General features: G+C 41.9%; 1 protein-coding gene across 1 annotated transcript in view; it reads left to right on the top strand.

Annotated features, from left to right (window-relative positions):
* Positions 1–7,721, top strand: part of LOC128832678 (uncharacterized) — an 87,285-nt gene extending 79,564 nt beyond the window's left edge. Inside the window, exon 5 of the mRNA XM_054020233.1 lies at positions 7,012–7,721. Coding sequence (XP_053876208.1) covers positions 7,012–7,142 — 131 coding nt within the window. The 3' untranslated portion in view covers positions 7,143–7,721. The remainder of the gene's footprint in view (positions 1–7,011) is intronic.
* Positions 7,722–15,579: the final 7,858 nt, after the last annotated feature.

Here is a 15,579-nt window from a genome sequence, read left to right as displayed (position 1 = left end):
GCTTCATCCTAACATTTGAACTAAGCAAAAAGCATGAAGAAAGGGGAAGGGGATTTAGTTTCTCATTAACAATGTGTTCCCCATCTTGAAAAAAGTGTAATATAAAGCCACAAGCTATTAAAGATGTATACTGCATATACATGTTTAATAATTCATTGTAGAGTCTGCCTGGGTGAACTATAGATCATATAATTATAGAAATGAAATAGACAAGATTAACTGGGCCAAAATTTCAAAAGGTAGAAGATGTGGCATGGTTGGTTGAATAGGCTGCAAAATCAGTGGCCACTGGGGTTCTCTGGATTATGGAGCCTCCCAGGGTTGCCCACTGAAGTGTCCATTCATGGCCCAGGCACATGAGAGTTCCATCTGAAGCCAAGGTTTGTATACACAGCCTTGCAGTGTGGGCAGAGGGTTGCACTGTAATTGCCCATGTAGACCCTGATAGTGTGAACTAAAAGGTACCTAGTTGACGGTAACATAGGCCTGTTTCAAATAGGACTAGCTACCTATTTCATGTTTACATAGTTCACAGGACTACATAAATGCTAACAGGGTCTGTATGGGTCAGTTACAGTGCAACACTTTAGTATACTTTGCAATTCACACCCCCATGCTCGGCACTGCAGGGCCCTGTAGACAAGTCCTGAGAATTGACAAGATCTCAATGTAGTGATCTTGAGGCTGCTGCGTTGCCTCTCAAGCCTGCTGGAGTACCTCAGACTGGGCTCCTGACACCAAGTAATAGATCAGAGTTGCTGTGGAACTTGACCAGTGAGAATGAACAAATTGATGTTGAGAGCTACAAATTCAATTCTGCTGCTGCGGTGGATGTCCTCCATTATCAAACTCCTTTGCTGTCTGTTACAATGCTTGGCTTCAGGGCCCTGTCAGTCCTGCTGCCCGTGACACATCAGGAAATGGAGAAGTTCCATGCAATGAGAAAAAAAAAAAAAAAGAGAATCCTATTAGCCTCTAATGCCTCAAGTGTATAACTCACACATTTGTCCAGCAACTCCACATGTCAGAAATCCAAAAGTATAGTTAACTTTATGAAACCACTTCTGGCTCTGTGCTGGCTAAAAATGCCAAACAGAAGGTTGGTTATGAAGCAAAACTTTGTTCTAAGCTTGGAAATTTTTCCAAAATAATTGGGTTGTCAAATGTTCAATAAAAAACCTTTTCTTTGCATGGCTGGCTGTGTGTGTGTGTGTGTGTGTGTATGAACAGATATGATCATTTGTGGCATGGTGGAACTCATGTTTGCAAATGCTGCTAAGTGATGATAAAATGGCAATATTACTGTTTGTGTAAACACAGCACTTATGAAAGTCAGGACTTAATAGCATTGACTAAAGCAGGCTTAACGTGAGTAAAGAAAAGCTTTGTCCCGCAAAGCTCCACCAAAGCACCTCAGTCCTGCTGTGCAGCACAACTGTTATTCTTGTCTAAGTTGGGCATCTCTGGAGCAAAAGCTGCTGATTCCAGTTTTGCAGCCATTTTGAGGAGAAGACCATCACACTGATTTACACTCCTCATGGCATAAGATGAACTGTGAATCTAGATCAAAAGAGGTGAATGGCTAGTGCATTAATTAACTGTGCAAGCTGGTACTTGTTGACTTAGAAAGTGACTTTCTGACAAACAATATGGGCCAAATCCTGGAGGGCCTTATTCAGTCCTTATTCAGACAAAGCTCCCATTGAAGTCTATTCATGTTCCCATCTAAGTGCCTGATCCAAAACCTTGAAATCACTGGAGTCTTTCCATTGATTTCATTGAGCTTTGGATCAGGCCCTAAGTGAGTCTTCTGTGATTTCACACACCCTAGATTTCACTTTGTGAAATTTCTATAAAATAGCTATTTTTGCACGGAACGCCTGAAGGCAGTAGGCGTTCTGTCTGGTGACTATGTAAAAACTGAGGAAAGCTTTCATGGTTTTTGCCATTATTACTAGCTTTGTGTCTTCCAAACTCTTTCCCGCTTATCTGTGGTGAAAATGAAGGGGAGAAGTGCTGCAGTGAGACATAGCCGCACTGAACAATCAAGTCACTAATATGCTCTACAGGATTATGTGGTGCTATCCACTCAACAATTAAAGACCAAATTGTTTACTATATACAAAAAGACTTTATCCTTTTAACCAATTTGTTTGTAAGAGCTTTCTCTTTCAGCAGTGGAGTACTAATAGATTCAGTAAGGTGCTCTCTCAAATATTAACAGTATGACACATTTATGCAGCCGTAATTAAGGCTGAGTTGAAGTTTCTAAAATGCATCCCTTGAGAGTCCTTATGACTCAGACTTAGTGCATTTTCCTCTGGTCTAAAGTTAGGCATTCAAGGTCTCAACTTGGAACACTTTTATTTTTGCTTTCCTAAGAGTACGGAAAATTTGGTCCACCCATTTTAAAATTATAGTTGCGAAAAAAATAAAATAAATAGAGCTATTGCCTTAGATTGGGATGTTTTCATGTACTCGAACCCAGCTTCCATTTAAAGAAAGAAATGTTGGCGAGCTGCAAGTCCATAATAAGTTGGTATTTTGGAGAAAGGAAATTTAAAATGGGCCTTTGAAGAACATTTAAATACATATTTACTCATGAATCCAAAGTGGCTCAGAAGAAGGAACTATTCTAGTTTGTTGGATAGTGCTACGGGTTTACAGCTGCCTGGAATATATGTTTACCTGACAGAATGTTCTGGTCTCTTAGAAAATAATGTATAGTATATGCATGGTTTTATTTATATAAAGGAAAATATAGCCACAATATATTTTAACTAACCTGAAAAAGCAAGGTCCTTAATCCTTACTTTTCTTATTGGGGGGGTCTTGCCAAAGCTTATGCTCTAATAAATTTGTTAGTCTCTAAGGTGCCACTAGTACTCCTGTTCTTCTTACTACAGTGTGAGTTAATGCAAGGACAGTGAATCAGAGTTTATAAATGAGTGGTAAGAACTGGAATTATCATTAGAAAAAGAGAAAAACAAAAGGGGACATGACAGATGTTTTGAAATATTGAAGGTCAAAGAGAATATAGGTGCCAAAAACCTTTCCAAAAGTAATGAGTTGAAAACCAAGACATGAAACGAAGAAAAGATCAAAAAGGAAGGGAGTTTATATTTCCAGACTTTGTCCAAAACCCACTGAAGTCAACGGGAGTCTTTTCCACTGTCTTCAGTGGCCTCTGCATCAATCTCTCTCTGGACAACAGATAATTAGGTCCTGATTCAGCAAAGCTCTTAAGCGAATGATTAACTCCCATTGAGGTAAATGTGATTTAAGCATCTGTTTAAAATTAAGCACAAGTTTACGAGCTCTGCTGAATTGGAGCCTCAAATGCTAAATGCAGGCAGATTAGATTCATGGCGTTTCCACTTCAGGAAAACAGTCTTTACATTCTAGTCTACTCTAGAAAAATTACCTATTGCTGCCAATGGGTGTTAAACCACATAAAGCAGAAACCATTGTTAACTGCCAGCATAGATGAGGATAGATCATGCTCAGCACCATTACAAAAAACTGGGATTAAAAATTAGTCTGTGCAGGTGTCTTTTAAACAAATGGAATTTAATTTCCAAATTAGGTAAGGTATGGCCAGGTGAAAATTGTGAAACATTAAAGGGCGAGACTATACAGGTAGCAAAGACACCTATATTAAACTCTTAAAGTTATGTATAGGCACCTAAATCAGTTACCTGCTTTTTTCAAAAGTGCTGAGAGCACAGAAACTCCTACCTAAGTCAAATAGAATGGCTAGGTCAGGGGTCGGCAACCTTTCAGAAGTGGTGTGCCGAGTCTTCATTTATTCACTCTGATTTCAGGTTTCGCGTGCCAGTAATGCATTTTAACGTTTTTAGAAGGTCTCTTTCTATAAGTCTATAATATATAACTAAACTATTGTTGTATGTAAAGTAAATAAAGTTTTTAAAATGTTTAAGAAGCTTCATTTAAAATTAAATTAAAATGCAGAGCCCCCTGGACCGGTGACCAGGACCCAGGCAGTGTGAGTGCCACTGAAAATCAGCTCGCGTGCCGCCTTCGGCACGTGTGCCATAAGTTGCCTACCCCTGGGCTAGGTACTTGGCATTTTTTGAAAATCAGGCCACCAATTTAGGTGCCTACATATTGCTTTGGGAGCTTAACTTTACATGATCATTTTTGAAAGTCTTTTCTAGAAGCTGTAATCATGAACACCGTCAAACAAGTTAGACAAATCATTTTTATGGTCTGATAACTCCACTGAAGCCATTTATATATTAGATTAACATATTTCTGATTTCCAGCAATCTAGGTTGGATCACAATCAGGCCATTAAGATCCAACTTTACCTTTTGATGTTAGCACAGATTTCCTCCTGATTGCAAGGAGAGCTGTTCTACACCAACCCATCAAAGGGTGGGAGCTCAAGATGGGAGGCAGGGGGAACTTTGGAAAAAGAAAAGGCTAGATGGATAGGCAATTGGCCTAGATGTTTGAGTCCTTCAACCCCAAACTGGTATTGTTGTGCATGCAAGCCTTGGGTTCCAGTGTTCTGGTTTGTCAGTTTGATGCAGCACTAATGTTATTTGAACCAGGCTCTTTAATAAACTATAAATCTGTGAACATAGGTGAAGTCCTCAAGCACAGTGTTTTCGGTTCTTATCTATTACAGCACATTTGCTGAATTTTACTCCTTCCAGCTCCAGTGGCTCAAAAAGAAAACAGGAAAGCAGTCCTTGTTTCAATAATACATGGAAAAATGAGCTGAAACTATGATATTTGTGAGACATGAGAGCATACATCTTAGATTGCTATTATTATCCAAGGTGGGGATCATAGTCCTGGAACATATGCTTAAAATATTGCTAACCCCCTCATGAATATAATTTCAGTAGAAATGTGGTAATCTGTTGAAACAAATCTACACAGAACATTATGGTATAATTGAAGTTGTTTAATTGCCTGTTATATCCTTTAACTGATCCCTCGAAACATTGTTATTAGTATTTAATGTAACATTTCTGTAATAAAAAAAGATGAATTTATTGGGTGAGAGGACAATCTTCCCTTTCATGAAATAAACTGGCAGATGGAAATATGAAATAAAGTACCTCGAGCCAGCTTTTGCTATACCTGCACATAATCTCACTTACTCTGAGACATTAAAAATGTGTTTCTTTGGAACATTTACAGTCTGTTGAAGGATCTGCTCCTCCTCCAGTTCCACAGTGACACAGATGCTCTGCAACTCTAATATATTGTATTGACCTCCAATGAAAAAGGGTGGTGGTAAGGGAGAATGCACCTTCTCATGTTAAGATAAATTAAAATGTTTAATAAGTATGAGAAGGCAAAGTGGGAGTTCCTCACATCACTCTGGCTGGTGCCTTTTATATATACCTAGAAAGAGCTTTGACAGTATTATGTAAATACATATAGCGTCTGTATTGTGATGCACGTGGGATAAACTGCAGAGCCACATGATAAATTATCATGCACATTTCAACCATCTCACTAGCCTCTGCCCCAACAATCCATTTCCTTGGCATTTATTCTAGCATGCCCTCTGAGCAGCTTCAAACAGCATCCTGCTAGAGACCTATTTCCTCCTCCTCCTCCAAATGTGGAATTTCAACCCTACCCTCAGATTACACCTGCCCATGCCCCATGGTGGACAAGAGTCAGTCCTGACTCAGTAACTGTTTTTCTCTACAGAAAAAAAATCTTGATTGCTTTAAAATCCATTATTTCAAACCATAAAGGGAGGGAAACAGGAGATTTAGGCCAGTAGAAATTCTCCATTTGCTATTGGCACCCAGCACTCCCCCCTAGCCTTGAAATAGTCCAAACATTGGACTTTAAAGTTCTGACCTCCCTCTTTTTTTTTTTTTTAAAGCTACGTTAAGAGTTTTTATGGTTCCCTCTAAGCCCTGCACAGTTAGGCTGATAGTTAAGGCCCTGAACTGCAAACACTGACACATAACCGTAATTTAATCTGAGTGAGTACTTCCACTGAAATCAATGGGACTACTCAGGTGCTCATGCATGAGACCTACCCCGGTTTCAGAGCCCAGGCTCTAGCCCAAGCGTCTACACTGCAATTTTATAGCCCTGCTGTTCTAGACCTGTGACCCCAAGTCAGCTGACTCAGGCCAGCTGCATCCATGCCCTGGGTCGTTTATTGTAGTGTAGACATATCCTGTGATTCTAATTGTTTGCAGGTCCTGGGCTTATGGCATCCAGCCTTATAGGCAAAGGGATACAAGAAATAATCTTAACTTTTAACTTTCTCTCAAATATCCTTCAAATAATATTTCGGTAATAGATGTGGCACACAGACTGTATGATGGTGTTGTATGGAAGTTTTACCAGCACTCATTTGGGATGAACTGTGTAACTCAGTTGTGGCTTCACTTCTTGTGAGTAATGTGGACACTGGTCACACAGATAAAACCTTTACATCGCCATGTACGCTCTCTATGCATGTGTCAATATTCTTCTGAGTACATTTTGGATCCTCAAATGATAGATTACATAAAAGTCGATGATCATTGCTAGGTCCTCATCACTAATATTTGAGCAGGTGGTAGTATTTGAATGCTAGAGTTTTCTATGATTTCATCAAAACTCCAAAGCATGGCCAAAATATTTAGGTAAATTCAGCACCAGAAGATTCACTGCCTCATACATTTAGTCATTCATATAAAATAATACGAATAGTTATCCTTACTGCACGGTATAAAATGTTATCAATGGGTATATTCAACTAGACTGCCCAAAATTACTTACCAAAACAACAAATCGTTTAGAATCCAGTGCAACTGCTTTAGTGCTTGCTTATAGTACCGAGTGGCAGATGTTGTTATATGCTTGTTTCCAGCAGATTTTGAGGCAAGTTAGAGCACTCAGGAAACAGATGTTAATTGGGTGAAGTTCCATTATAGTACTAATTATTATTTCAAGTTCTTTTCACTCTCACTCTTTTTACTTATTGACTTCTGAGATCATCTCTCTCCTTTTCCATGACAGCTTTTTTAAGACAAACATGCACTGCAGAAGGCTGGAAAGAGCTGAGCCAGGTTGAATTCCGAAGAAAATTCACAGCAAAGATTTGCAATGCCCGGCGGGATCTGAAAAACTCCATGCAAAAATCCTCTTGAAAACACCCTACCTCTGAGGTCTATGGGACTTTGATATGTAACTCTGATAATCTAATGAGGATCCTCTGACTGTATTTTCACATGGCATGTTAAGAAACTTGGTACTTCTGCTGAATAACTTGAAAAAGTCAATTATGAAACAATCTAAGGGATTTTGGGGCCATCAGACTGCCCCAACGAAACTAACCATATCATTCTGCATATAGAGTGCCTCAAGCATGGATATGAATGAGGAGACTATGCATTAGAGAGAGAGAGAGAGGTTTTTTTTTTACCACCTACTGTTACATTTATTTTTAAAGTGGTGTTGGGATAGTAAATTTGAACAAAAGCATTGCATTTCTTTAGCTAGTTATTGTCATCCTTTACAATGCATTTTCTGTTGTGTCTGAGGATAACTTTGCATGATAGGGTGCCTTGTTCTTAGCACTTTGAGTGTTGGGGTTTTTCTCTGCAGTCCTGCAGCCTGTATATATTGCTCATGAAACTGGACTGTAACTGCAGACACCAATTACATGCTAGAAATCATCACCTGAGAAAATGAGCGATTCAAAATAAAATCTCTGTGATAAAACTTTACTGATGAATGAGTAATATAAGTGAGTGCATGAAAATGGAGCCCTCCTGGAAAGGCTGTGCAAAATGCACCTCGTGAGCTAATTATGCACAAAATGGCATTTATGAACACGGATTGTTCAACAGAAAATGGAACACTTGGCCACAACAAGTGGAAAGGTTAATGCTCAAGTCAAATATAAGAGGAAATGGCATAATGAAACAACTGTTTGATCAAAGTTCTGCATTGTTTTAATTTGTACATTTGCCAGCCGGGAATCTTAACCCAGACGGAGTCCAAACTACCCTGTGGTGGGGCAGCTCCCCCACCCCAGCAAAGAGGGGTTAAAAGCAAGTGGGAAAGCTGGGTTGATTAAGGAAGCAGCCACAGCTGTGGTCTGCTGAATCTCTCTAGCCTTTGAGAGAGAAGGACCAGGCTGTCTGGGAGTTGAGCAGGGTACCTGAGGTGGAGCAGTGCTGGGGAAGGGCAGTGGGAGCTGGGGGAGCTCCAGCCTAGCAAAGCCCCAGGCTGCAGGCCTTGTCAAAGGCCTACAAAAGGGTACTGGAGCTGCAAAGGTAGGGTGACCAGATGTCCCAGTTTTATAGGGACAGGCCCGATTTTGGGGTCTTTTTCTTATATAGGCTCCTATTACCCCTCATCCCCTGTCCTGATTTTTCATACTTGCTGTCTGGTCGCCCTATTCAAAGGGGCAGCCCCTAGTTAGGCAGAGGCAGCTAGTCCAACCTCCCTTGCTGATGATCAGTGGTTTACAGGCTGCAGTTTGCCCCAGGGAGTAGGGGCTAGATGATGACTGGCAGTAGCCACTGAGGCAAGGTGGGGATAGAGGGTTGGGGGTTCCCCTGGGAGGGGAGACCCAGAGTGAGGGGGTACTGCTGGGGGCAGAACCCCTGGGCAAAGGGCACCAGGGTCTGGGAAGAACATGGGTCAGCAGCAGGCAAGACATCAGCCGGCCTGCAGAGGGTGCTCTGAGCTGGAAAAGAGTTAATTCCCTGGACAACCAGCAGGAGGCACCTCACCAGTGAGTCTCAACCCTGCCACATACCCACATAAACAATAGCTCTTTATTCAACCTGGAGCTTCGAAGGCTCTTAAACAGTAATTCCAATCTTCTGCAATGGAACACTGAGGAGTGGCAGGGAGTGATACACATGCAAGGCTCCAGCCGTTATAATAGATCAGGGGTCGGCAACGTTTGGCACGCGGCTCGCCAGGGTAAGCACCCTAGCAGGCCAGGCCAGTTTTATTTACCTGCTGACGCGGCAGGTTCGGCCAATCGTGGCCCCCACTGGCCGCGGTTCGCCGTCCCGGGCCAATGGGGGTGGAGAGAAGCGGCGCGGGCGAGGGATGTGCTGGCCGCGGCTTCCCGCCACCACCATTGGCCCGGGACGGTGAACCGTGGCCAGTGGGGGCCGCGATCGGCCGACCCTGCCGCAACAGCAGGTAAATAAACTGGCCCGGCCCGCCAGGGTGCTTACCCTGGCGAACCACGTGCCAAACATTGCCGACCTCTGTAATAGAGCATGTACTCAGATGGATGTAGAAACAACAATCTCCTTTTACTGGATACATTCATGTGTGCCTTGTAATGAGAGCACTAGCATTTTCTTTTCCAATCAGATATTTGCAGAATTTTTTTCACTTTTAAACACAGTGCCAATTCTAGCCCATCCAAAGTTAAAACCTCTCTGCAAACGTTTGTGAGATGATGAGTTATCTTATGACTATGTTGGTGCATATCAGATCAACTATATCTTCATGCCACATCCTGCCTCTTCTGCACCAAAATGTGGAAAGCGACAGGTCATTTGCTTTCACAACACTATTTCTCCTTTACTGGGGGTCCATGGGTCTGAGATCCACACTGACGGAGCAGGCAAACTACATCATCATCATTCCCTAAATTTGAGGCTGCTCTATCTTTTTCTACACAGAGCCCTGCATTGGTGGGGCACCTGATTCCATCCATCTAAGGAGTGGTCCAAGGGCAGCCATTGGCAGGAAAAGCCATAGTACTGGTGCTGCTGGGGAGGGTTGCCTCAGAGCCAGTGCAGAGGCACTGAAATTCTACACAGAGCTGTGGGCTCAATCCTGCAAGGTGGTGTGCACTCCTGTGAGATGTTGTGGAGTCAGTGGAAGTGGAGGGCACTTAGTACCTTGAAAGACCTGTGGGCCAGATTTTCAAATGTTCTGCATCCACAACTGGGGTCAGATTTTTCAAAAGAACTCATGTGTCATATCGGCCCCTAAAGTGAGTGCTCATCCTGCAATATTGTTTTGAAAATCTGTCTGACACCGTGGCTGCTGAACACTCTTGAAAGCGTGGATCTATGTGGCTTACACAGAATTCCCAAGTGCCTTGAGATCTCTGCACATTCCAGGGGAGCCACTGGTTTTGGGGGCCAAAGCTAGAGCTCATTAAATAGCGGCAAATTTAGCCCCACCAAAGAATTTGGAAGAACTGCACAAAGATAATAGAAATTTGCAGGAATTTCTGGGCAAAATCCACATCAATGTTTCCCTTCAAATTTCGGGAATTTAATTATGTTGGGTTTTGTTTTTTATCCTACCACTACTACTACACCTTTTAAATACCAGATCTCATTTTTAAACATAAGAACAGTCATTCACAACTGTGTTGGGCAGTGTGTCTCTTTATTAGACCATGCAAATAGGAACCAGAGCTCCAGTTTCGTTTATAAGGGCAGGTTCAAGGCTTGTGACCCTATCAAATTGTTTGTGTGACTTGCAAAATTAGTTCATGTCTGTGAAGCATTTTTTCTCCTTCTATTTAAACCCATTTTTGTTCCATGTTGGATTGCTGGCACATTCTCTGTCTATGCTCCACCCTAACTCTTGCTCAACACAGAGTTTAAAACATAAATAGGACATTAATAGCTTAAACAAGGAAAAGAGCATCTTAAGAAACTGTTATGTGAACCCTAAACAGGCTTAGCAAAGGTATAATACTAACTGCAGAAAAAAGTACAAGCACATAAAGTGTATATGTATGTGTATATAATGATTAGGGGTCTGGAGCACATGACTTATGAGGAGAGGCTGAGAGAACTGGGATTGTTTAGTCTCCAGAAGAGAAGAATGAGGGGGGATTTGATAGCAGCCTTCAACTACCTGAAGGGGGGTTCCAAAGAGGATGGAGCTCGGCTGTTCTCAGTCGTGGCAGATGACAGAACAAGGAGCAATGGTCTCAAGTTGCAGTGGGGGAGGTCCAGGTTGGATATCAGGAAAAACTATTTCACTAGGAGGGTGGTGAAACACTGGAATGCGTTACCTAGGGAGGTGGTGGAGTCTCCTTCCTTGGAGGTTTTTAAGGCCCGGCTTGACAGAGCCCTGGCTGGGATGATTTAGCTGGGAATTGGTCCTGCTTTGAGCAGGGGGTTGGACTAGATGACCTCCTGAGGTCCCTTCCAACCATGATATTCTATGATTCTATGATATTAAAAAAAACATGCTATACTGGTACGGGCTTTATCAGTCTAGATAGACTTATTTTTGTGTTCCTTGCTCAAGTTTTCTAATAACTCTCACTCTTTTTTATTCAATACAGAGCTTTCCCTCTTTGCTCTTGAGAACTTCTTTGAGTACAGTCACATGACCCACTTTAATAGGTCTACCCTTATTCAGGTGGTCACTTAGACCTCCCAGGCATTTCTTATAAGAAACACAGCAGCCATTCTGTAGGTAATGGATGCTAGTCACATAGCGTACTTCTGGCTAAGAAAACCCTGAGTTAAGGTAAGCTTTGTAGGAAAACTTCCAAATGTGATTCTAGAGACTGAATGATGATGAGGTGATTCCTCCCCCCCCCAAGTTAAAAAATAAAGGAGCATTACCGTGTGCAGATTATGATAAGGCCGTTCTCTCTTCTCATGCAAGGGTGTTGTGATTCTAGGCAGATCTTGTTTCTTTGTATTAAACAATGTGTAAGAAGCGGCTCTGTGGAAATTGTACCCAATAAGCAAAATCCTGTAACTATTGATGTTTGGCAAAAGTCTCATTGACTTTAATAGAACTGGGATTGGTCCTGTCTCTTCTTTGGTCATAAATTGGCATTCTCTCTGTAACTGGTGTGATCAGGATTGTTGTTCGTTATTGTGTTATATTAGTCTGTCTTCCTTTCTTTATTTTATTTGGTGGCTAAAACTAATGGGAATCTGAACGAGGACATGGAGGATATGAGCACAAAAGTGTAATGCTGATTAACAGAGCCTGTTATGTCACTCTATGTATCTTACATGTAACTAGCAAGATGTAAACAGTTGTATTTAATAATTGCTTGTTGCACAGTTTGCAGTACAGCATGCTCTTTTTCTAAAGTTTTTAGGAAATAAGGCTAATACATAAATGCCTAGAAAATACCATTCTGAGGTATTCATCATAAAAAAACAGTGCTATATAACTCAGTATGTTACATACAATTACACCGATGATTTATGTATGTTTGTTGTTGTTGCTTAATTTTGAAAAGCTTGTGTTGTTCAGAGCCAACTATTGGCAACTTCATTTTAGTGACAGAGCTTGACATATCACAAGCAAAATTATTGATTCAAAAAATAACACCATAACCATATAAACAGCATTGTATGTATTAACTGATGTTTTGTTAGAAGTACCAAACTAAAAATGAAGGGGTTTTAATCTCTTCTTTTGAAATTGTATGATAAACTCATTTACATTTTCACACAGGCGCCTTGAATTTCAAATACACTTCCTGGGGCTTTTTTTTTTATTATTATTTATTTATTTATTAAATGTTTGTATTGATTTAAGGCACATTCTATGCAAATAGTCCTATTGGTTTGGGCATGACCTGGTCTGCCAAAATTTGCAAGATGGCGAACTGATGAATTAGAACACAATACAAAAGTGAGGTACTGTATACAGTGTAGATTTTGAAGGCATTAACTGCAACATGAATGAAATAAAGTGAAAATCATGTACTGTGAGATGGTTTTCATAATAGTGCATATGTCTACAGAGCACTACAACAGGGCATCTGATCCATCCTGCAGCGGTGTCATTCAGTAATTACTTTTGAGAAATAGAAGATACTTGGGGGGAGGGGTGTTCCAGACTTTAACTTCCCAGAGTCTATTAAAGAGCCATTGAATTATCCTTTAAAAATAACTCCATTAAATGGAGTGCTCCATTCAATCGCATGGCTTTATAGTCTACTCCAAAATATGTTGTTCCCTAAAAAGGAGAAAAGATATATTTTTCGAGGGACAAGGGGGTTGAATTTTGTGACTATTGGAGTTAACAGATTGTAGATGTCTTATGGTATTTTTGGCACACTGTATCTTTTTTAGAAGGTTCTCTCTGACTTTATTCCACTGTGCCATTTCCACTGCTAGCAATTCATGAAGAGAAGCAATCTCCATTTCTTGGTGGTAAGGGGTTAAGGATCTTTTCCAGTTCCAATTGAAGGCAATAGGATTTTTTTCCATTACTTTATGTGAGCTGGATCAAACCCTTAAAGTGCACACTTCCACCTTTTCTTTTAGTGCCTAGTATCCCCATTAAGAAAGTTACAGGTTGAGAATTCTGAGTATATATTCTACCTTAGTCTTGGGTGTCAATAATTTATACTGTTAAGGCGAAATGTCTGCTATAAAGGTGAAGTTTATAGTAGACATCAATGAAATTAAGAGCCTGGGTTTCCAGCAAAGGATCATTGTGTTTTATGGTACTTTTACTCACATAGCAATGACATATTAGAGGAGTTCAAGACCTGGCAAAAAACTGAACTTGCTTGACCCATTTGTGTATGTTGGAGGGCCAGTCTCTTGGTCACTTATTTAAGAACATAGATCAGAGGTCACATTTTATTTTTTATTTGTCCTTTTTCTGGTGCTGAGAAATGGCCCTTCTATCTCATCTGCTTTGTTTCTCAATATTTAAAAGTACTTTACCACTCAAGTCACGCCTGCTGCTACCAACCAACCAGCTTTGCTCCCATTCCAATAATAGAATCTTTGACGTCTGTAATTAGTTTTATTTCTTCTATCTACCCTCTTTTTTTTCTTAAAAGGACTTATCATAGCATGTAAAAAGGAGCAGGTTACAAAGGCAAGTTGAAGTATGCTATTAACTGCTTTATAATAAAGTCCCTTAACATGCTGGGTATCACTCTTGTGTGTCACAATGTGCAGTACATTAGGAATTGGAGGGTTATTACTTTTTGAAATTGCCAGTCCTTTGCTGCTTGTTAAATTCTTATTCAGAGCCCATGTTTGGTATGGTGTGACAGAGCTCTGCCTTCTTTGACAAGAGACTTAACTTCATTTTCAATTACCCCTCTTCCCCCTCCCCCCCCCAAGATCTAATTTATTTTCACTTCCAGAAAAGTTAATGGCCAAGGATGAAATTCACTTCACTTCTCTAAGGCCTGACTAACTGGAGGGAAAACCATTTCCTCTGTCAGGACCCAGGGCACGGGACTGCAATCTGGGCCATAGGGGGGACGGTAACTGCATGGTGTGTTTTGTGCACTGAGCCCATGTGAGCATGGATATTCTGGCCAGTCCCCATTGCTGCCCTCTATGCCAAGCCATGTATGATCAGCACAGAGTACAAGGAAGCTGTGACTGTTCTGCCAATGACCATCCCCCCCCCCTGCCCATTTAATATGGGCTTTAAGTGGTACAGAGGACCTGGTATTATAGGGGTGGCTGTTTACATCTAGGGCCTGATCCAAAGCATGCTGAAGTTACTGGAAAAGCAAATCATTAGCTAAAAGTAACTATTCATTGAGATGTCTATCTTCTCTTGAGTCTGTAAACTCTGTCACAAGAAACTAAATTGAAATGTGAGCTGTTCTTTACTTGCAAAGAACATTATCACTGTGGCTTCATATAGTGAAATACCTGTAACACATCAGTTTGAGACATTTAAATGTGTACAGAGTAAAAATGTTACAATAAATCAAAATGGGAGCACTTCCCATTGTGTTTGGCTTTATCTCAAAATCCTGGGATGATTTTTTTTTTTTTTTTTTTTGGTATACATTGTGTATGGAAAAAATAGAATTCTAGCTTTGTATTCACACCAATTATCTTTGCATTTTGTCTTTACTCTTGGGCATCTGTGGTGGGGCGATTACCCCACACCTAGAGAGACTGGGCTGCGGCAGGCCTAGGCGCCTGCGTAGACGCGCGGCCAATCAGGAGAGGGCTTACTGGGAGCCAATAGGAAGACAGATTGGAGCCAGCCAATCAGAGCCCGGCTTAGCCATATAAAAGGCTGCCCAGAGCAGGAGCAGTCAGTCTGTCCCAGGCCTTCAGAGGGGAAGGTCTGTCTCCAGAGCTGGGAGGCCAGCACCACGGACAGCGCAGTGCAGGCCAGCCTGAGAGAGTGGGAGAAGGCCCTACTCCATAGCCTGCTAGGCGGCAGGCCTGGGAGGAGGAGGCCTAGCGTAGTGAAGGGCGGTTGGGGAAGTGGTCCAGAGGGATAGTCAGAGGAGGAAGGAGAAGGAAGACAGTGAGACTGTCACACGAGGGCCTCTGGACCGGGACTCAGAGTAGTGGGCGGGCCTGAGTCCCCCCCCCCCCTTTTCCCCCTTTGTTTGCTGTGCTACCCCACGCGCAGCCACGGGCCGCAGGGAGCGGCTGGTCAGAACCACACCAGATCCTAGACGGTGAGGATCGGACTTGAAGGTGTGGGGCTGTCGTTTACCCCCCCCGGAAGAGGGTGTGATTGGACAAAGGGACACTGTCGGAGGGCAGTGCTCCGGAAGAGGACGCCGACGTCGGGAGCAACGCAAGTCCGTGCACCCCACAGAGGCGAGACGACAGGCGGAACGCCACCCAAAGAGGGCGCTCTACTGGCGCAAAACTAATTCCC

Source organism: Malaclemys terrapin, chromosome 2 (assembly GCF_027887155.1).
Source record: "Malaclemys terrapin pileata isolate rMalTer1 chromosome 2, rMalTer1.hap1, whole genome shotgun sequence".
Taxonomy (NCBI): Eukaryota; Metazoa; Chordata; order Testudines; family Emydidae; genus Malaclemys; species Malaclemys terrapin.
Note: the sequence above shows the minus strand (reverse complement) of the source record. Positions and strands in the feature narration are given on the sequence as shown.